The 23,226-nt window shown below is 37.7% G+C and overlaps 1 protein-coding gene across 1 annotated transcript in view; it reads left to right on the top strand.

The window, feature by feature from the left end:
* LOC111142933 (phospholipid phosphatase related 5) overlaps window positions 1-23,226 on the top strand; it is a 131,193-nt gene that overhangs the window by 88,462 nt on the left and 19,505 nt on the right. Inside the window, exons 4-6 of the mRNA XM_022496296.1 lie at window positions 838-1,014; window positions 9,244-9,363; window positions 11,597-11,825. Of these exons, the coding sequence (XP_022352004.1) occupies window positions 838-1,014; window positions 9,244-9,363; window positions 11,597-11,825 (526 nt within the window). The remainder of the gene's footprint in view (window positions 1-837; window positions 1,015-9,243; window positions 9,364-11,596; window positions 11,826-23,226) is intronic.

The following is a 23,226-nucleotide window of genomic DNA, read 5'->3' as shown; positions in this document are numbered from 1 at the left end:
ATTATCAACAACTGAGCAATAGAATAAATCAGAGTGGAAGAAAGACCAAATTATTTTTGAGCATGGTGGCCCCCTGGGGGGGGCATTTCATTTAGGCAATCAGTTGGCGCTATATCCTCTTCATTAGCATATGTGAAGACACCAAAAATGTAGGTATCTGTTCATTGTTTGTTTTAAGGAGACATTTTCCCTGATTGTTGTTAAGTTTTTTTGTTGTCCTAATTCTGGCTGATAAAGTCTAATTAAAACAAAGTAATTTCACAATTTCTGAAACAACATAAAAGCAAACCTTGTCACTGCACTCAACCTCAAATTCTTTCTTCAAAGGACTGTCTGTTCAGTGAAAATCAACTTTTTATTTTTTACAGCTATAGTCACAAGTTCTGACCTATCAATTCTCCATCCTCCCAATATGGCATACAAAAAGGCAAGCATTCAAAATACACCTTCATCAGTTTGCCCCTTCTAACAGTAGTGATCTAAGATGTCAATTCAGATAAAGCAATAGGTACATTAATAGTTAAATATTAATAGTTCAGTAGGTACATTAAAAGTTAAAAAATCACTCGGAATGTCAGTGCTCAGTGTTTCTAGGTGATTTATATTAAAAGAATTGGCCACTAGTAAATATCAGGTAAGTAAAATTAAATAATCACCTTTTAAAAATTCTACTTCTAAGAAAGTTCCTTCAAAAAAATTCATAACTACAGTTAAATATTTGAATCCTGTAGGCATAGATATGTCTATAAATATATGTGTGTATAATATACAAGTATATCAGATATATATTGAGAAAATACCTTCATGAAAAGTTGTATTTTTCATTTAATGTTTCAGATGTACATTACCAACACAATCAAAGCCAAAGGAACAAGACTTGCTAAGCCCGTTTTATGTTTGGGCTTAATGTGTTTGGCCTTTCTTACTGGACTCAACAGAGTAGCAGAATATCGAAATCATTGGTCAGATGTGATAGCAGGCTTTCTGGTTGGAATATCTATAGCAGTATTTCTGGTAAGTACAAATTTATTTGGATTTCGCTACATTTTTAATTAACTTCTATAATCACTGATGAGAATACAAGTGTGAATCACCAGGTTTCCCTAAATGTGGTGTGTCAAATGATAATATGTACATTTTAGGTCATTCATTTCTTTCTCCTTCTTCATTTATTCTGCCTAAAGTCAAATTTGGGGGTGAAAAATATGTAAATTCTACACTTAAAGGTGAACAAAATATTTTCATATTAAATGGAAATGGGCAAAACCACTCAGTTTTCCTTGGATGGTTTTTAAGACTGGGTTAGTTGGATATTTTAAAAATTTCCTGGGGTCACTTTTCATGACAGAGTATCTAGAGCATCCCAGATTATCCCAGTGCCTCAGCGTAATACCCTCCATGAACTGCCATGTCACCGTGCTTTGAGAGATGAACTCGTTCCCTTTAGTAACTAAGACTCCATGGATGGTTTCCAAGACAATACCACCTCAAGTCAGATTTTGCCAGGAGATGAAGAGCATTCGTAGTGATTTCTAATGAAGTGAGCATGCTGTCTCTATGCCTTTTATAAGATATCCTTGGAGTATTACTACAGGTTTTGATTGTTGGAAAATATATTTTAGCCTGGCTTTAGAAATAATCAGTCCATTATAAGTATGAGTACATAACATTTAACCCAGATGGAAAATGTGTAAACTATACATCAAAACATATTTTGGCTTTGACACATTATAATAGGAAAAAACACTTTATTTCCATTTTGATTACATTTAAATTGCTTCTCATGCTTAACTTTCCTTCTTCTGCTCCTTTCCCTAGTTCCTAACCAGTAAGCAAAAACTTGCATGAACCTTTCCAGCTAACAATTTGTGTGCCGGGCATTTTAAACAGGCTCTGTTTTGTAGAACCTCCAGTGGTAGGGTGCTGACTATGACCTCATCCCTGCCCCAGGCTCTGTGCTGCTTTTCTTCCTAATGTCACTCCCTCTGGTCTGCTAGATGCCTGGGAGACTTAGGCTTACCCCCACCTCTCTCCCACAGATATCTTATGGCCCCAGGAAAACCAGGGCCCAGACTCGGGCCAGAGCCTTTTCCTTTGTTTCACTTACCGCAGATGAAGCAGATCGAAACATTTAAAACAAAACAAAACAAAACAAGACAAACACCTTACATCAACCCTAAGAGAAGAACTCCCAAAAGTTAAAATTTCAAAGCATAAAAATAAAAATAAAAAAATTTCAAAGCACTAGCATCAGATGTAACTAGGTTTCAGCTGCATGGGTCCAGAACCTCTTCACTGGCATCTGCCTCATCAGTCTTCCTACTCATCTTCCTGTGGCTGTTGCCGACTTGTCTTCACTTCCCGTGAACATCATGACCCCCTGCAAGACCAAATCTAGAACGCTAGTCTCCCCCGTCACGTCCTCATCCAAGAACCGGGTAGTGAAGGAGGGACCGTGGATTCCCCTTGGGCTGGAGCACCTCCGATTGCGTATATTCAGAACACTCCACAGTGGCCCCTCGGACATTCTCATACACCTGGAAAATGACCTTATGAAAGGTCCCATGAAGATAATGCCTTAACTGTAATAACTCAACAAACATTCGTGCACTCATGCACGACCATTTCTGAGTGTGAGTGCCTGCAGGTTCCAGGCACTGTGCCAAGGACTGGGGGTGCGAGGAGGCTCAGATAAACATGATCTGTCTCCTGTGGGAGTTACAGCCTTGTTCAGGGGTCAGACAATAATAGGATATTCCCTCCACATGTCCATTCCTCTCTTCCTTCGTAACAGAAACATTTACTGAGCCCCTGTTAGAATCCAGGCACGGTGCTTGGTGCTGGGGATTAAATCACATGAAAAGACACAGTCCATCTACTTAAATAGGTCACAAGATAGAAAGAGTTTTATAGAAGGTTAAATGTAATGATATCAGTTCATAGACTCAGGAGATCTTGTTGGGATTAGGGACAGTCAGAAAGGGCATAAACTTGAAAGGTTTGTAAAGCAGGAAGGTCTAAGGTGGGAGCATAAGGAATGAGGGGCAAAGAGCACAGTGTGCAGAAGCAATATAAAATGCTTCATTAAATAGGCATTTATGGAGCCCTTAGTGTATTGTAGGCTTGGGCACAGCATGCACACGTGGAGGAGTAGCATTGTGGAATGGCACAAGTCATCCAGCGTGAGTGACGAGTGGGAAGTAGAAAAACACAGGGGTAATTATCCTGAATGGCCTTGTAGCTTACAATGATCTGAGCTTTTTACTTTGCAATGCCAGGGATCTGAGAGCCCTTGTCAGACTTAATGTGAGTTAAAGCTGGTTGAATCTCAGCTTCTTTATTTACTCAGTGCATGCCATTATGCAGTTTACCTCATTTGGGCCATTACCAATGTACCTTCCCAAGCCTCAGATTCTTCCTCATTAAATGAGGCTAATAACAGCCTCCTTAAAGCTTCTAAGGACTTAAAAGTTTAAATGAAATGGTGTATGTTCAACAAATGGACACGTGGATGACTGAAGGTTTGCTTCCTTTCAGCCCCTTTTACTCTATGATACAATCTGTGTTTTAAAAATAGGTTTGCTGGAAAGTGAAACTCCAGGTGAGGATAGAAGGGGCAAGTTGTGCAGAACGAGGGAAATAAGATGGCCCAAATCAGGCCTCCATGGGCACAAACAGAAGGGAGGATATCTGGGAGGTTTGTGGAGATGGAAGGTTTGGAGTTTGTTGGCACACTGGGGATGACAGGCGAAGGAGAGGGAGCAATCCATGATGGTTCCCGGGCTTCTCATTTGGGCAAGGAGGACGTTTATTCTGAGCAGCAACTCCGGCTCTGGCTGGCAGTATCCTGGGGTGTCTCCAATTATCTTGCACCATGTGCAGAACTCTGAAGTGGTTCCAGAATAAAATGAGCACTAACCTACTCCAAGGCTCCATGTCTTGGTTAAAGGCATCCACATCCCCCCGTCACCCAGACCCAATGTCTAGCATCTGCCTTTGACTCATTCTTCTTGTTCATCTCCCACACCAGGTGATTTCATCTGGTCCCAGTTTATTTCCACTACAAAATGTCTCCTCCACATTTCATTTCTTGGCCATTCTGACCAACATGTATACTGTGGGACTGTACTCGATTTTCGAGATCAGTGCTTTTTCTCTTTCTTCTATCTCTGGGTCCTAACTGCCTTCTCACTTCAGACTCTCCTCCAAATACCTCCCATTCTGCCTCTCTCTTCTTTGGAACATAATCCGCTGCTAATAACAAGACCAAACAAAACAAAACAAACTTCATTCCTGCTGCATTAAACCCAGATACATCCACTGGGCTTCTGGGATCGTCAGTAATCTGGCTGCACCCTTCGCAGCCAAGTGTATGTTCTCTCCTTGCAGAAGAATCCTGTACCACACATCAACCCAATTTCCTTTCCCTCACAGACAGGTTCTGTGCGGACTTTATGTTTGCCCCAGCAGAATGCCCATTCCTCTGTATATTTTAGAGAGCAAAACAGGGGTCTGGGAGCCACATGAACCTAGGTTTGAATCCTGCTTTTGCCACATGCTGGGTATGTGACCTTGAAGAGGTCACTTGGCTTCTCATTTTTTCTAACCTAGGGAGGCCTCCCTTACCTGTATTTAATATGGCTTTCCCTCCCCAAGGAATCCCTTCCTCATTCCCTATTCACTTTTCTCCATAGAATGTTTCAACTTTTAATATACCACATACGATATTTTTGTTTTTATTTATTTATTTATTTGCTGTCAAACCCACCAGAATATAAGCTTGCATGGAGAAGGCATTTATATGTTTTCTTCATGGAATATTCCCAGTAAAAAGTACACGGTCTGGTAGATAGGTGACTCTCAAGAAATACTTGATGGATGAATGAATGAATGAATGAATGAGTGGGGAACTGTTTTACTACTTCCCAGAGCTCTTTCCAGTTTTAGGTGAAGTCCCATAAGGTAGTAAATACAGTTGAGTGTGTGGTGCAGAGAAGGCGCTGGATATCATGGTCCTCACCTTTGACAACTATTCAGATCCTTTTTGCACTTGCGATTTTTCTCAGACAAGTCCCAACTTGCCCAAGAAGTGTCCCTGATTACCTGGTTCTCCCATTTTTCCTGAGTTTCCACTGCCCTCAAAGTTTGGCCTGTTATATTCTAATGAGAATGTTATATTCTAATGTTATATTCTAATGAGGCCTGTCCTCTACCACACTCATCCCATGTATATTTTCTGTAAAGTTAGAGAACAGAATCCCCATGCTTAAGAAAATAGAAACCAAATACTAGTTGAACGATAGTTGTAGATTGGTTAATATTATTCAACAAATATATGCTTAACAAATGTATGTTTCAAAGTGTTTCCAAAAAAGATGCCCAAGGTCTAGTCCAGTAGTTCAAGGTTACTGAGCCGTAGCAAGAATTTGTCATGTTATCATATGTAATACAATAACAGTAAGAGTTATTAGAGCAGTCTTTACTACATTAACTCAGTTAGTCCTCATAACAGCATGAAGAGTTGTAGTTATTATTGTTCTCATTCTGCAGGTAAAAGAAGCAGGTTTAGTTATACTGAGTTGCTTGCTCAAGCTCACGGTGAATAAATCAGGGAGCCTGGCATTAAGGCCCAGCCCTGTTTGACCCCCAGAGCCTATGCACTTAAGCCCAAACAATACACGTGTTTTACTTGCTACAAGTGAAGAGTGAAAATGACCACAAATAGATCAGATTAATTTATCATTACCACTGGCAAAAGAGCATAAAAATTATACACGTAATGGTGACTTATTAGTGTCATTTTTGTGGGACAGGGTAGAATTATACACATGAAAGTCATTCATGTAAAAATAGAACGTTTCAGAGGCATGTCACTTTAAATTATATAGGAACATCAGAAAATTTGAGAATTCTTGGCCTGGACACATGCTCATTCATTAGTCTACCCATTCACTGTGGCACTGGAAATATAATGGTGAGCAAAAAAAAAAAAAAGAGAGAGAGAAAGAGAGAGACAGCATCTCTGCTTTCATAGCGCTTAAAAGGAAGTTCTCTAAGGAAGAAATTCACATCAACCAAAGTATTATGCTAACAGATATGTAATTTCATTAGAAATAGATGTTTTGGTGAATAGCATCAGGGATTGATGTGATCAAACAAACAAAAACAGCCTGGGGTCAGAGAAAGCCAGTGAAGAAGTGATACTGAGATGAGATATCACAGGTGAGGAGGATACATATGGTGGCCAAAGAGAGTGGAGTTCACTATTCCAAACAAAAGGCAGAAAAAGGGAAGCACAGAGAAGGAAGGCTGCAAAGGTGGGCAGGGTTTCTAGTATTAGAGAAAAGGGGAGCCCAGCCACGATCGTTTGAGGAAGGGTGACATGATCCAATTTGCATTCTGGAAAGCTCATTCTTACGTCACTATAGAATGGATTGGAGGGAGACTTTAGAGAATGCAGACAAATGGTGGTGATTGCTTAGTCTTTGGAGTTGGTAGTAGAGTTGGAAGAAAGCAGATATGAGAAATCAAAAATTTTAGGAAGGAAAATAGAGCAAATTGAGTGACTGGTTGTGTATAGGAAGTATAAAGAATAAATCCAAGTTTTCAGCCTTATGCAATTAGGGGAGAGGACATGTGGGGGCTGTTTTCTTGAAAGGATCCAGAAAAAAACCAAGCTTTATAGCGGGGTCAGGAGATAGGCAGATCTGGGGTTTCACTTTGAACATTTGTTAAATTTTTCCTACCTTTGACAACCAAAAGAGTGGCCTAACTTGGTAAAATATTGCAACCTCTTCCCTTAAATATTGAGAAAACTCAGACCTGGAGGACAGTCCAAGAACATACAAGACTTGGGATCAAAAACCAAGCCTTTTGCTTTTACCTATGAACATTTTTCTTTTTTCTTTTTTTAAGGTTTTATTTATTTGTTTGAGAGAAAGAGAGATTGAGAGAGAGAGAGCCAGGGGAGGGACAAGCAGACTGCATGTTAAGCATGGAACCCAAAGCAGGGCTTGATCCCATGACCCTGAGATCATGACCTGAGCTGAACTCAGGAGTCAGACACTTAACTGGCTGAGCCAGCCAGGCACACCCCCCACCCCCTGCCATGAGCATTTTTCTAATAGGAAATCAGTTCCATACTTGTGAATGTTAGCAGGCAAGGCTTATTAAATATTTGAATATTGTTCTAAGGAAGATTTGGCAATTTCCTCCCTTGTAATTTAAATAATAACAGTAATGAAGAATAATTATTATGCTAATAGATACTATTTAATGAATATCTACTATCTGTTAGGTGTTTAAATAGTTTGCCTATGAATTCTCAACTGCTTCAGTGGTGTTGTCCTAACCCTCAATTAAGGCAAAGAGATAACTGATACAATCTTTCAGAATCCCATATTAACTCTAGATGAACTCTTCTTCATCTCATGACTTCCATACGTCTATGTACATACATAGTTATTTCAACAAATTTTACTTCACAAGAATTTGTCACAATTTTTTCATCTGCCTAAACTTTCCTTAATTTACAGTATTAATGAAAAGGGAAATATGTGTGTATACTTCATGAAGTGATCATGGAAACTGTTTACTTGTTATGTTGTTATTGGCTAAAATTCTTGACTATATCCTTTGTACTCTAGGCAGTGGTCAGTTGGCAAACTATAGCCCTTAGGTGAAATTTGGCTTGCTATCTATTTTTTTTTTATAAGTTGCATTGGAACACTGACATGCCCATTCATTTACAAATTGTCTATGGCTATTTCCACACCAAAATACCAGAATTGAACAGCTGCTGCAGAGACTGTATGCCAGCAAAGCCAAAAATATGTACTATGTGCCTCTTATGGCCAAAATGTACTGACCCCTTCTATAAGACAATCACTGTTAGTCTTATGTAGTGTCATCATTTGATGCTAGGTTTATCAAGTACCCATCTCTAAGCCTGTACCATCCCTTACTTTAAAGATCTTGATGGCAATGATAAAGTTGATGGGTCAAATTGTCAGGCTTTGATCTGTGCTTCTGAACTGTAATTACTCATGGAAATGGAAAAATAAGTATTCCACGACGAGGGCAATATTTTCTCTAAGATAAAGTCTCATAGTATGTGTTATTATTTTGCAGATGTATAAATTTTATTTAAAAACTGGAGAATAACCAAGATCTAATTGGCCTTTGAAAATATTCAGTAATGAGCCTTACTAAAGAAAAGACTTTCCAATGGAGCATTTGTGAAAATCTACAATGTAAATGTGTAATTATATATTAAGCATTTATTTTTTTAAAAAAATGAATGTTAGGTTATAACTGCAAGTAAGTTCTGTATTTTGGCTTGATCATAGACTGTAAATCCAGAAAAAGAAGGCTCAGAATATCTTCTCCACTTCTCCAATATAAGCAAATAATAGCAAGTAATTTTCCTGTGTTGTTTAATTCACTATTTCTTAAAGTAATTATTCACCTGCTTCAGAAGCTTCTGGAATGTATTTCAGAAAAGTGGCAGCTTGTAGGCCCCATCCTTCATCCACAAAATCAGAATCTTTAGGGGAGGGCTTAGGAACATGCATTTTCAACAGTGCTGGGCCTTTATTTTTCTGTAATCTGCAGTATGAGAACCTCTGGCTTAGTTCAAATGCTGTCACCTGTGGGATATAATCAATTGAAACAAGGGTCAATTTCCTTTTGTAAAAGGTCTTCTATTTCACTGGTAGCCCCAGTAAGCTATTGTTGAAATGCCAAGTATACGTGGGATACAATAATAAACATTAAACTAGGTTAATTAAAGGGATGCTACTAAATTGGAAAGTGCCAATTGTAGAGGGTTTATTATAAATGTAATGATCTTGAAGCAATGGGAAATAATTAGCATTTAAATTAAGTTGTAGGTTAGCCACATCAGGGAAAGGTTAGCTTGCTACGAATTGTTATAAGGCTAAGATGTTATTTAAGGATTGGTTTGAGCATTGACTACAACCTAATTTAATGAAAATTTTAGAATAATGAAATTGTCATTATTAACTAAGCTACACATTATTTGATACACTTTCTCTAACACATTCGCACTGGAATAACTATTAAAATTTATGTAAAATAAACCTGGATGTCAAGTTACATATGTAATACTTAAGTAATTTTAATACTTTATTTCTGTGATTAGATTTATTAAGCTACTTAAAAGGGTCATAGTCACAGGGAGTGTGGCTTTGCTTCAACTGCATTTTTCTCCTGAAATTTTAGGTTGTGTGTGTGGTAAATAATTTCAAAGGAAGACAACCAGAAAATGAACATATACACATGGATAATCTGGCACAGATGCCAATGATCAGCATTCCTCGAGTAGAAAGTCCCTTGGAAAAGGTAACATCTGTACAGGTGATTCATATTTAAATTCTCAAATGTGATTGTTATCTAGAGCAAATGAATAATCATTCCTGAGAGTTCCTGCACAGTCATGTTTGATTTACTGAAACAAATTTAGAATCTAATGTGGTATTTAGCAAGAATTTAGTCACTAAAGACATCATCTTAGAAAAATGCATATCACATTGAAAATAATTCTTTGAATACCTCGTGCTAAAAGCTGAATATCTATATATGGAATATGTTCTGTACTTTGCCATAACTTTGAGATAAGGAACATAGAGCAATCATGGTCTCACACATGGGTGAAATCATAAGGTAGTCTTATTTGAGAATACATGCATTTTTTTCATATATATTCCACTTTTCCCATCCTCTATTTATGTGAGAAACTGTTTAGAATAATGCCCAGTACATAATAGGGCTCAATAAATTTTGTTGAACCTCATTATATAAAGATCTGGCAGCATGCTCTCCTAATATAAAGATCATGGCAATCGTGCTCTCCTAATCAGGGAGGTCCTGAGGATCAGGTTGGGCAGAATGGAGCCAGACCAGGTAGCACTCTGAATGGCAGGTTAAGACTTCATTGGGCATGACAATGAACACAGAAGCCAGGTATTAACAAAAACTTTTCCTGAGATTTTTTCTCAAACTTACCTTGTGAACTAGAGAGGGTAATATTTCTTAAATGATGATGCAATAATGCCCATTTGTAATTAGTTCAATGATTGCTCAGAGGGTTATTAAAGGCTTCTTATCAGCCCTGTCCATACCCACATTTTAATCAATACGTTAGATGAAGAGATCAATTACATGCTTATCAGGAGCTTAGATGGCATGAATCAGTGAGGGATAATTAATACATTGGTTGAAAGAATAAAAGTTCTTGAGAGATTAGATACAATTAACAACTAGAAATAAAGCAGATGTTCTGGATTTGGATTTAAAAAGGAGTTCATGGAAGATAGGTACATCTAGGGTAACTACACAAATGAAAATGGATCAGAGGGTAGAATAGGTTACCATCTGGCATGTGTCAACAGCCTGTTACAACTGCCAAGAGTTATATGATCTTAAGTTCCACTTAGGGAGAATAATATCCTGAATGAGGAGATCGATGGTATCCTCTGCTCACACTACCTTGGAACACTGTATTCTGCCCTTGGTGACATGGTTTTGAGGTGGGCATTGGTAAAATAGTCAGTACTCAAATATTTGTTAAACGTACAAATGAATGTGCCCAGGACAGGGAGTGGACTGAAAATCATGGATTATGAAAAACTGTTGAAGGAATAAAAAATGATTAGAGAGAAAGAAAACTCATGGAAGAAGCAATAACCTTCCATACATATCTGAAGGACTGTTGTATGGCAGAGCAATGCGATGTGTTCTAACAGCACCTCAGAGGTTACAATTAGGATGAAAGAAAAGAAGGTGTAAGAGGACAAATAATGTCTAGAAAGAAGGAAAAACTTTCTCAAAATGAGATGCCTTCCTTAGTAGCAATGAAATTTCCTTTTTTTTTTTTTAAATCCTTTTATTATAAGGATTCAAGAATAGTTAAACTATCACTTAACCATGATACTGTGGAGGGAATTCAAGATTATAGTGAGGAAAGAGGTACTAAATCTTCCTCATAATAATAACAATATTAATAACTGCCGTTTAATGTTCATTCAGTATATGTCGAGTGCTATCCAGATTGCTCACATAAATTCCACAAATACACTTCTGTGCCCTGAAAGTGTAGCTTTATTCCTTACACCAGTTTTTAAAGCTAGGTGTCATTATAGTGGCAAATGCTGCTCGTAGTCCCCCAATATCCCTTCTCGCCTTCTTCCTTTTAGTAACTGAATCCCCCAATCCAATTTTAGCTACATCCGCCACTGCCCAGCCATAGTCTGTATCTCCCAGTGACCACTGCGGGTAGGCGTGACCATGCAGCGAAGTTTAGACCAATGGGATATACGCAGAAGTGGTCAGGGCAGCCTCTGGTTCATCCCTTGAGGACTCTTGTCTCTCTGTCCGCCCTCACCCTTCTCATCAAGTGGAAAAGGTATGACTGAAAGCAATCTTTAACTTTTTAAGATGACGGATCCACTTTGACAGCCTCAGTTCCTGGATGAGCTCAGGGAGCAGTCCACAGACATGCTCTCGATGGTTCTGAAAAACAAAGAACCTTCTTTCCTCTCCGAACCATTGGATTGTTTTCATCTCCTTTCCACAGTGGCTTCGCTGGTGCCCAATTACACGAAGGGTCTCCATCGTACAGTTAAGAAAACTAAACTCCCACGTAGTTAAGCAATTTGAGAAAGTCCACATCATCGATAAGCAGCAAAGTTATACAATGTGCTATTTCCAGATACGTGTATTTTGTTTAAAACTGAATAATATGTACAAAATTAGATCTTTTTTTAACTCAAGAAATAATAGAAAGCAACAGAATTTAGGAAGAGGTATTAGACATATTTTGAAGACAGTGTTCAGGGTAGTAATTAGCCTTCATTTTATGCATCTCTGAGGTTAACTCGAACAATAATCACTGTCTTCTCTTTCTTGACATGTTTATTTGTATAAGCGTTCTTTAGTAGCCTCCCAGCATTGCCAAATATCCTGATATACCATTACATCCTTTTATGTATAAAGTGATTATAAATCCCTGTTGTTGAATTTAGGCAAATTTATTCTTATTTACAATGAGTTTTAAAATATGAAAACAAAGATATTCTATTAGAGGCTCTAGAAAATTTCAGTACATCAATTAATTTCATTAATTGTTTTGTTCATGGCAAATTCATGTGCTGTTTTTACTTCGGTAGTTAGGGAGTAAAATCTGATTCAGTTCTCCCCTTTGCCCATCGAAGGGCGTTGGTACACGCCTTGCTGAGTTCCGACTTTGCTCCCTGCTCTTCTCATCCTGTTTTCAGGCAGAACACTGTCTGCACGGTGCAGGGTCTGCTCCTGCGTCACCCAGACCACACGAAGATCTTGAATCGAGCTACTGGGGACATATCTCGGGCTTCCCTGTGGAGCTCTGTTGCTGAGAGGACATGTACTTGTGCTCATCAGCCAGAAAGGGAGGAAGGCCATCATTTAAGGGAAGCCCACAGTGGCTCTCTCTTTCGTTTGTAATATGGAGTATTTGGAGTAAATACATTGCTTTTCATCAGAGTTCACAATGGGAAACAAGTGAATGCAAAGTTCTTTGATCTTAGTAATTGATCATTGGAGAGTGGTGTTGGGTTCTTGAAACTGGCCCTCAGAGGAGAAAAAGGGAGTCCAGTATGAAAGTCTGGTGTGCAGACCTGGATGGCAGTTTGAGCACCGTGATATATCATGCCAAGCTATCACTTTCTGCTTGCCAGTTTTGTGTGGAGAAGGCAGAGGGTTTCTTTTAAAGTTATGTTCTTATATAACCTCCTATGTTCAAAGTACATGTTTCATAAACTGTAAGCTACAGAGTAAATTACAGCATGCCAGCGTTCTTTATTTTTATGCCAGCAATTTATCCCTTAATTATAGGGAGTTTGTCATATAGTTAATTACCATAGTTTATGAGGAAAAGTCATGATTTTTCTGAAAGCTAAGTAAATCTGAACATTCATTACATTTGGTTTTATGAAAAGAATTAATCGTCTATGGAAAACTGGCCCATCATATCTCATAGTCCACTAAATATTTAAGTTGCCAGTAACTTCATTACAGCTGTTTGTAATACCAAATCATAAAAGTCTAACTGTGTATCAGTAGGGAATGATTAAGTAAGTCAATGTTACATTCCTATAATGGAATCCAGTAATGCGGTGTTTCAGGCCACAGGTTCTGGAAGTAGACTGGCTGAGAATTTGGGACAATTTTGACCTTGGGCAGCTTATTCAAATACTCTGTGAGTTTTCTCAGTCATAGAATGGATGTTGTGAGAGTTCAATAAGCTGACAGTAAAGCACTCAGTACAGGGTCTGGAACCCGTAAAGCCCTTAAGCGTTGCCAGTCATTATTACCATCAAACAGTTGAAATGGATGGGGTAAATCAAGACATGGAAACTTTTCTAACACATATTGTAAAGGTTTTTTGTTTGTTTGTCTTAATTTTATTTATTTATTTGAGAACTAGAGAGAGCTCACCCATGTGCCCATGAGCCAGGGGTGGGGTAGCAGAGGGGGAGGGAGAGGGACAAATCACAAGCTGACTCTGTACCTGCTGAGCCCTTGAGCTCTTGGATCAAGTCTCGGGGCTGGATCCCAGGACCCTGAAATCCTGACCTGAGCCAAAGCCAAGAGTCAGGCACTTAACTGCCTCAGCCACCCAGGTGCCCCATAAAGTTGTTTTGCTTTGTTTTGTTTTGTTTAAGTTGATATATATATAACGTGTGTGTATGAGGAAGCCAGTTATGCAAATTACCATACAAGATAATTTCTTTCTAGTAAGAAAGAAAAGAGCATGTAGATGAGAGAAAAAAAAATAGAGAAATAGATACCAGTTGAAAGCAATGCTTAAACAAATGTAAGGAAGCAACTGAGATAATAGACCGGATTTCTTTTCTTTCTTTCCCTTTCTTTGTTCCTTTGTTCTTTCCTCTCTTCCTTCCTTCTTTTTTTTTTTTTAAGATTTTATTTTATTTATTTGACAGACAGAGATCACAAGTAGGCAGAGAGGCAGGCAGAGAGAGGAGGAAGCAGGCTCCCCGCCGAGCAGGGAGCCCGATGCGGGGCTCAATCCCAGGACCCTGGGATCCTGACCTGAGCCAAAGGCAGAGGCTTTAACCCACTGAGCCACCCAGGCGCTGCCTTTCTTCCTTTCTTCTGCCCTTTCTCCCTTCCTTCCTTTCCTCTTTCTTTTTTTTTTTTCTTTCTTTTTCTTTCTATAATGAGTAATTGCTGAATAACTGTGTAATTACAATTATGCTCTTAGGAGGTTCTAGTTATGCTTCCTCGTATTGGCTACCAGTATGTTTGGATTTACTAAAATCCCTTGGGAAGATTCTCTCAGAGTAATGTAAATCCCTGTGCTCCCTCCTTATGAGTCACAAGGATTTAAAAGGATTCTTTTAAGCCTGTTTGGTCTATTTTTCGCTGCCGAACTGAGCATGGGGACCTTTGCTGTGGCTCCCATGCCTTCATGCCCTCATGCCCAGGGTCCAGCTTCCCTTGGGACACCTGCAGCCATCCCCATTCGGGGTCCCATCTGTCCTAAGAACCTGCACACAAGCCTTATGCAGGTGCCTCTTACTTATAGGATCCACAAAGTTCCCACTCCACAAAGGCCCCAGGGAACCAGCTTTCTTCATAGATTACACCACTTCTTTTCAGACTCATCCTTTTCTGGCTCCTGCCTTCAAGGACCCATGTATCCCAGACAAAATCTTTGGTGGCACTGGCTTTGGGATGGCTCCAAATACACGAAAATACTATTAACTACTCTTGGGAGTCCAAGAAACAAAAGTCTGACTCTCCTTCTGGGAAGTGGAGATGGAGACATTTTCATATTCATTAACTTCAGTTCCTTATATTAGCAAGAATAAAGTAAGAATTAATATCTTCATAGCTGTGTCATAAAGAGTAAAAACTAGAGTAAAATTTTAGTCATTTCTACTAAATATCATACAAATTGATCCTGTTTGAAAGATGTCCCCAAAGGACAATTAAAATGTTTCTTTGCCAATAAAGAAGTTCAAGGTTGCAGAATTGGCTAAAATCCTATAGAACCCCAGTAATAAACCAAAATTTCAGAGAGTTAAAATAGAGTCCTATGAATTTTGTGGGAGATGTTATTATTGTTCCCAAATATTAACCACCTCCTTCCTGCTCCAGTTATTTTGGATTTGGTCAATAACATGTGAATGAACCTGATTTATGCCCCATCAATCAGAAACTTGTAGAGACAAGAGTTTTTTTTTTTTTTTTTTTTTTTAAAGATTTTATTTATTTATTTGTCAGAGAGAGAGAGAGAGTGAGCACAGGCAGACAGAGTGGCAGAGGGAGAAGCAGGCTCCCTGCGGAGCAAGAGTGGCAGAGGGAGAAGCAGGCTCCCCGCAGAGCAAGGAGCCCGATGCGGGACTCGATCCCAGGACGCTGGGATCATGACCTGAGCTGAAGGCAGCTGCTTAACCAACTGAGCCACCCAGGCATCCCCGAGACAAGAGTTTTTGCCAACTTTATTGCTCCTGGGCCATTTTCCAGGAAAAGTCCATGTCCAAATAGGGGCTGCTCCCTTAGCCTGTACGCCAGAATGAGAATATGCAGGAAGTGGAAGAGCACCCAGCCAGTAGCCTGGAGCAGATCTATAGCCTGACCACCAACATGTGGTATGAGGGAGAAATACTTATTTGTTGTGGGAAGCCACTATGCTTTCGAGGTTATAATATGGTATACCTAGTGAAAACTAACACATACACCAAGGCAGAAAACTGGGGTTACCGATCCAAGACTAACAGCATATTGGCTTCAGACGTCTTTCTCCATAATAGTAGATGCCAGAATAGAAAGGAGTAATGCCTTCAGAGTTTTCAAAGAGAAAGTTTGTTACATAAGAATTTTATTCCCACTGAAAAGGTCATTTAAATATTAAGATAACCATAAAATATCGGGTATCCAAGAATTCAAGAATCACGCTACTTGTGAAATATTACCAGAAGATGCTTACCAGCTAACTGAGCGACATACCATTATCCAGAGCTTTCAAAAGTTTTATTTATTTGTCAGAGAGAGGCAGCCAGAAGGAGAATCAGGCTCCTCACAGAGCAAGGAGCCCAGTGTGGGACTTGATCCCAGGGCCCTGTGATCATGACCTGAGCCGAAGGCAGACACTTAACCAACTGAATCATCCAAGTATCCCAGTCTGTTGCTTCCAAATTGCCAAAGTCATGATATGAATGAATTGGCAGAAAGAATGGAAACCACTTACATAAGAATTAATTAGAATTGGCTATGGTAAATACAGTAACAAAAACAGAAATTATACAATTTATTTAAAGAGAAGATATATAAAAAAAGAATATAACGTAACAATGACAAAATGAGACAGACATCTAAGATAATACCAACAAAAGTAAAATTATGATAATTTTCAGATTTTATAAAGGAGGGACTTACTGTCACTGTTTTGTTCTTGACATTGCTAACTAGAAAAATATACATTGAAGTATTTTTAAAAGGTATCAAAAGTAATTAAAAACAACATATAAAAGCCCAATAACAAAATATAAAATATCAGCAACACATGTGTCAAAAGTTTGATGTCTGTAATATAGGAAACACCCTAACTGAAATATGGCAAAGTTCATAAATATGCAGATTATTAGAGATCAAATGCAAATGGGAATAAATATATGGAAAGTATTCCCTGTCACCTTTTTTCCCTTTTTTCCCTTTTGTTTGTTTTTCCTTTCGTGTATGGAGCTAAAGTTGGCATATAACATTATAGTACATTCAGGTGTAAACACAATGATTCGATACTTGTGTATATCCCAAAATGATCACCACAATGTGTTAACACCTGCCACCATGTAGTTACAATTTTTTTCTTATGATGAACACATTATTTATAGTCATCATACTGTATTTTATATCCTCATGACTTATTTTATAACTAGAAGTTTGTACCTTTTAACTCCCTTCACCCATTTTATCCAACCACCACCCCTTGCCTCTGGCAATTACTGATCTCTTCTCTGTGTATATGAGTTGTTTTGGTTTTCAGATCCCACATATAAATGAGATCATATGGTATTTGTCTTTCCTTGTATAACTTATGTTACTTAACATAGTGCCCTCAAGGTCCATCCATATTGTTGCAAATGGCAAGATTTCTTTCTTATTGATGGTTAAACAATAGTTTGTTGTATATATATTTACCACATCTTCTTTATCCATTCATCTGTCAATGGACACTTAGATTGTTTCCATATCTTTATAAATAATGCAGCAGTGACCACGGGAGTGCATATATCTTTTCGAGTTATACTGTTTTAATTTCTTTCAGGTAAATACCTGGAAGGGAAAATGCCGAATCATATGGTAGTTCAATTTTTAAGTTTCTGAGGAACATTCCTACTGTTTTCCGTAGTGGCTGCACCAATTTACATTCCCACCAACAGTGCACAACTGTTCTCTTTTCTCCACATTTTTGTCAATACTTATTATTTCTTGTCTTTTGATAATAGCCATTCTAACAGGTATGAAGTAATAGCTCAATGTGGTTTTGATTAGAATCTCCCAGATACTTAGTGATGGTGAGCATCTTTTCATGTACTGTTGGCCATCTGTACATCTTCTTTGAAGAAATAAAATTCAGATTTTCTGCCCATTCTTTCCATCAGATTGTTATTTTTGGTGTTGAGTTGTATGATTTCTTTACAAATTTTGGATATTAACCTCTTATCTGATATATGATTTGCAAATATTTTTTCCCATTCAGTAGGTTGCCTTTTTGTTTTGTTGATGGTTTCTTTTGCAGTGCAGAACATTTTTAGTTTAATGTCATTCTAGTTATTTATTTTTGCTTTTGTTGGTTTTGCTCTTGGAGTCAGATCCAAAAAATCATCACCAAGATTTGTGTCAAGGAGCTTACTGCCTATGTTTTCTTCTAGAAGTTTTATGGTTTCGGGTCTTGCGTTCAACTCTTACATCCATTTTGAGTTAATTTTTGTGTATGGTGTAAGATACTGATCCAGTTTCATTCTTTTACTTTTATGTGTGGCTGCCCAGTTTTTACAACACTATTTCCTGAAGAGACTGTCTTTTCCTTATTGCATATTCTTGCCTCCTATATCATAAATGAATTGACTATATGTTCATGAGTTTATTTTTGGGCTCTCCATACTGTTCTATTGATATATGTATCCATTTCTGTGCTAATACCATACTATTTTGATAACTGTAGTTTTGTTTTTTGTTTTTGGGTTTGGTTTTTTTTTAAGATTTTATTTATTTATTTATTTGTCAGAGAGGAAGAGAGAGAGAGAGAGCACACAAGCAGGCAGAGAGGCAGGCAGAGGCGGAGAGAGAAGCAGGTTCCCTGCTCAGCAAGGAGCCCGTTGCAGAACTTGATCCCAGGACCCTGGGATCATGACCTGAGCCGAAGGCAGCAGCTTAACCCACTGAGCCACCCAGGCGTCCCAATATTTTTTTTTTAAATATAGTTTAAAACCAGAGAGTGTGATACCTCCAGCTTTGTTCTTTCTCAAGATTGCTTTGGCTATTCAGAATCTTGTGTTTTCATACAAATTTTGGGATTGTTTGTTCTGTTTCTGTGAAAAATGCCACTGGAATTTTGATAAGGGGATGCCTGAGTGGTTCAGTCAGTTAAGCAGCTGCCTTATGCGCAGATCATGATCTCAGGGTCTGGGGATTGAGCCCTATGTCAGGCTCCCTGCTCAGCAGGGAGTCTACCTCTCCCTCTCTTGCTGCCCCTCTCTCTCTACTCGTGCTTTCTCTCTCTCCCAAATAAGTAAATATTTTTTTAAATGGAATTTTGATAAGGACTATACTGAATCTGGAAATCGTTTGGATAGTATGGGTATCTTAACAGTATTGATCTTCTAATCCATGAACATGGAATATCCTTTCATTTATTTCTGTTTTCTTCAGTTTCTTTCATCAGTATCTTGCAGTTTTCAGTGTACAGGTCTTTCCTCCTTGATCAATTTTAATCCCAAGTGTTGTATTCTTTTTGATACAATTGTAAGTGTGATTGTTTCTTAATTTTTTTCTAATAGTTTGTTATTAGTATATAGAAATGCAATGGATTTTTGTATATTGATTTTGTATCTTGCAGTCTTACTGAATTTGTTTATTAGTCCTAAGAGTTTTTTTGGTGGATTCTTTGGGTTTTTCTATATATGACATTATGTCATCTGCAAATAGTGAAAGTTTTACTTCTTCTTTTTCAATTTGGATGCCTTTTGGTTTCTTTTCTTTTCTTTTTTTTTTTTTTTATTTTCTTCTTCTTGTTCTTTTTTTTTTTTTTCCCCCTAATTGCCCTAGCTAAGACTTCCAATACTATGTTGAATGAAAGTGGTCACAATGGCATCCTTATCTTGTTCCTGATCTTAGAGGAAAAGCTTTTAGCTTTTCTCCACTGAGTATCATGTTAGCTATGGGCTTGTCATATATGGCCTTTATTATATTGAGATGGGTTCACTCTATACCCACTTTGTTGAGAATTTTTATCATAAATTGATGTTTAATTTTGCCAAATGCTTTTTACATATCTATTGAGATTATGATATGATTTTTATCTTTCATTTTGTTAATGTGGTATATCACACTGATTCACTTGTGGATATCGAACAATCCTTGCATCCCTGGAATAAACCCAACTTGATTGTGCTGAATTATCCTTGTAATGTGTTGTTAAAATTGGTTTGCTATGATTGTGTTGAGGATTTCTGCATTTGCATTCATGTTCATCATCACTAATTTTCTTTGCCTTTGGTATCCTTTTTGGTTTTGGTATCAGAATGTAATGCTGGCCTTGCAAAGTATGTTTGGAAGTGTTCTTCCCTCTTCTATTTTTTTGGAGTTTGAGAAGAATTGGTGTTCTTTTTAAACTGTTTGCTAGAATTCACCTGTGAAGCATTCTGGCTCTAAACTTTTTTGTGGGGGAGGTTAGAAGATTACTGATTTAACCTCCTTACTAGTAAGATTTTCTATTTCTTCATCATTCAGTCCTGGAAGGTTGTATATTTCTAGGAGTTTATCCATTTATTTTAGGTTATTCAATTTATTGGTGTTCAGTTGTTCATAGGAGTCCCTTATGATCCATTTTATTTTTGTGGTATCAGTTAAAACATCTCTTTCACTTCTGATTTTATTTATTTGAGCCCTCTCCTTTTTTTTCTTGGTGAGTCTAGCTAAAGGTTTGTCAATATTGTTTATCTTTTCAAAGTTTCTGTCGCTTTTCATGAAAATTCATGAAGAGTCTTTTATGGGATGCTTACAGAGTTGGTTCTTACCCTGTAAGCAGTGGGGAGCCATTAAGTAGTTTAAGAAAGTGGAACGTTTAGAATAAAGAATGAATTAAAGGAGAATAGCAGTGGAGCAAAACAGAAGCCAATCTGCAAGGTTATTGTAAAAATCCAGATAAATGATAAAGATGACATAGATTAGATCTCAATAGAGGCATGTCATGTCATTTTGACTGGCCAGGGATCCTTTAGCGAGGTCTGATTCAGTCAGATGCTGATTCTGATTAAAGTCTGTTCAGGCTGCTTTAACAAAGTGCCATAGACTGGGGGACTAATCAACAATAGATATTTATTTCTCAAAGATCTAGCACCTGGGAAGTTCAAGATCAAGATATCAGCAAACTTAGTGCTTGGCGAGGACCCGTTTCCAGTGTTCTCACATGGCAGAAAGAGTGAGGGAGCTCTCTTGGGTCTTTTTTATGAGGCACTAGTCCCATTCATGAGGGCCCCACCCTCATGACCTAATAATGCCCCCACCCCACCCCCAAAGACCTTACTTCCAAACACCATCACACTGGGGATTAGGTTTCAACATTGAACATTCAGTCTATAGCAGGGGTTATCTAACTATCCCAATGATTTACGGTAGAAAAGGGCTAACTGCTAGCCAAGCTGTCACTAAGAAAACTGTTCCCCTACCCCCACCCCCAGAAACATGCTGACCTTTCATCTGTGTCATTTCCCTGTTATCTCCTCAGAGATTTTTTTTTTTTTTTTTTGTCTATAACTAATGAATAAGGAGTACACTGACATTCCTTCCAGGGATCCTCCTGAGTCAAGTTGCATTCATCACAGCAGCAAAGCACTGAGCACTTTGCTCCTTTTCCTCTCCCTTTCCCCTCTGCTTATTCTCACTCTAAGGAAAATGCTGGCATTCACATTTGCATAGGTAGCATATGCAAATAATCATGTGTGCATATGCATTATTGATTGTAACTGATGCTATACAGAAAATCTAAGGAAAACTTTAGCAAAAGAACAAAAAAATTCTTAAATAAATATGAAGATAGATGGGATATGATAGAAAAAGTTGTATTTCTGATCTAAGAATTCATATCTACATAGTTTTATTGAGGCAGTTAAGTCACTATAATCACTTACAGCTAATTTGGGATAATTTTGAGAGTTAACTTAGTGAGTATAAGCAGGTATAAGAGATGCTTTTCGAGAAAATAATTTTGTTTCTGTCTAAACCTAGGCATTATTTTTTCTTAGGTTAACATCTAATCAAGTGAATCAAAGGGAATTCCCTTCTGCCAACAACACAAAAGGGAAGATAATGGTAGGGATAATTTACAAGATTACAGTTTTGTATTTTAGGTAAGGGTCTTTTCACCAACCTGTACTAACCAAGAAGCTCATAGTGTAAAAGCACACCCTGATTAACAGAAGTATCACATAAATGAACGTGGTAAGCAGTGATGACAGTTCCAAAAATCTAGAGATGTCATAATGAGTGTGTATTACTACAGATGGAAATTACCATGTTTAATTCCCATGGCTACTGCAAGGGAAAATAATAGGCATAGGAAAATTCTAAGGGAATTCACAATGACCCAGAGAAATATATGCATTGACCTTTACATTTACTGTTTTGCCGATTATAAAATCCCAAGAAGAAGCCAGAGCTGAAATTAAGGCAGAGTTGGGGTGGGGACGATTGGAGAGCCAGGCTTTTGCAGCTGGAAATCCTGAGTTTGAAGCCTATTTTGACAACATAATAGCTAGGTGGCATTAAACAAATTACTCCTCCTTACCTGAAAAACTGGTACAATAATGATTCCTTTGTTGGGTAACTGTTGGGATTAACAGATCACAAATAAACTTCTTGGCACATTGTAAGGTGGTTAACACAAGTTAGTTCCCTCCTGCAACAATAGGATTCCCTTAACAGGATTTTCACTTATCTCAGACTAGGAAACCCCAATAGATATATTTCATGGACTTGAAAGTTTATACAGATTGTCGATGTCAAACATAGCACATGTGGTAGAAAATATTATAGTATAAAATATTGCATACATTAGTGTCATAGCAATAATGAAACAATTCAGTGGTTTCTTGCCAAGACAAATACGATATACATTACTGTGCTCCCTGTGATAAATTCCTTTGAGGTTTCAGAATGCTGTGCATGAATAACTACAGCAATCTATTTAAGATTTAGTTGCTTTTCTATAATGCAAATCTTTGTTTTACAGAACTGCTGAACTGTATTGTAAATGTTATATAGGACCTTGTCAAAACAACTTTATTAGTGACCAGAATATTGGAATAGTTAGTGAAACTAAATATATTCATATTTTAGGCATTTTTTCCCTCAATCTAAGCTTTGAGCACTTATGAAAAATATTTGAAGTAAATGAGTGTTTACATGCTATACTCTGTTCTCATTTGCTTAATTTAATTTTGCTTAAAAGTCAATTGAGAATGGAAGCTTAAAAATTCCAACAGGCATCAACATTTTAGGTTAGAAAAACTAGCAAATTCTGTTATTACTTTGCCGTATGTCATTTTTCCTATTTATACTCCCATATATTTAGTGTTTATTTTTCCACACTATTTATAAATCATAATATACTACACAAAGAATAAAAGCCAGATTTTTTTTCAATTATCTAAATGGGCTTTTATAAAAGCATCTTTTATATTCAAAAGTAAATTACTTTTGAATATAAACATGCTTCCTCATCTCATTTCTGTGAATAAATATAGGGTTGATGACTGCATCTTCAAATTATGTGATTCCTGCAGTCGTCAGTTAAGGAGAGAATAAAACAATGATGGATTAAAAAATCATTCCTGATGCACACACAATTAGTTATACACGGGAAACTGCTCTCACCCATTCATTCCCCTCTTGTCTCAGATTTGTTTCTGAGTGGTGGGC

This window comes from Enhydra lutris, unplaced genomic scaffold (assembly GCF_002288905.1).
Source record: "Enhydra lutris kenyoni isolate GAN:26980312 unplaced genomic scaffold, ASM228890v2 scaffoldscaffold9, whole genome shotgun sequence".
Taxonomy (NCBI): Eukaryota; Metazoa; Chordata; class Mammalia; order Carnivora; family Mustelidae; genus Enhydra; species Enhydra lutris.
Note: the sequence above shows the minus strand (reverse complement) of the source record. Positions and strands in the feature narration are given on the sequence as shown.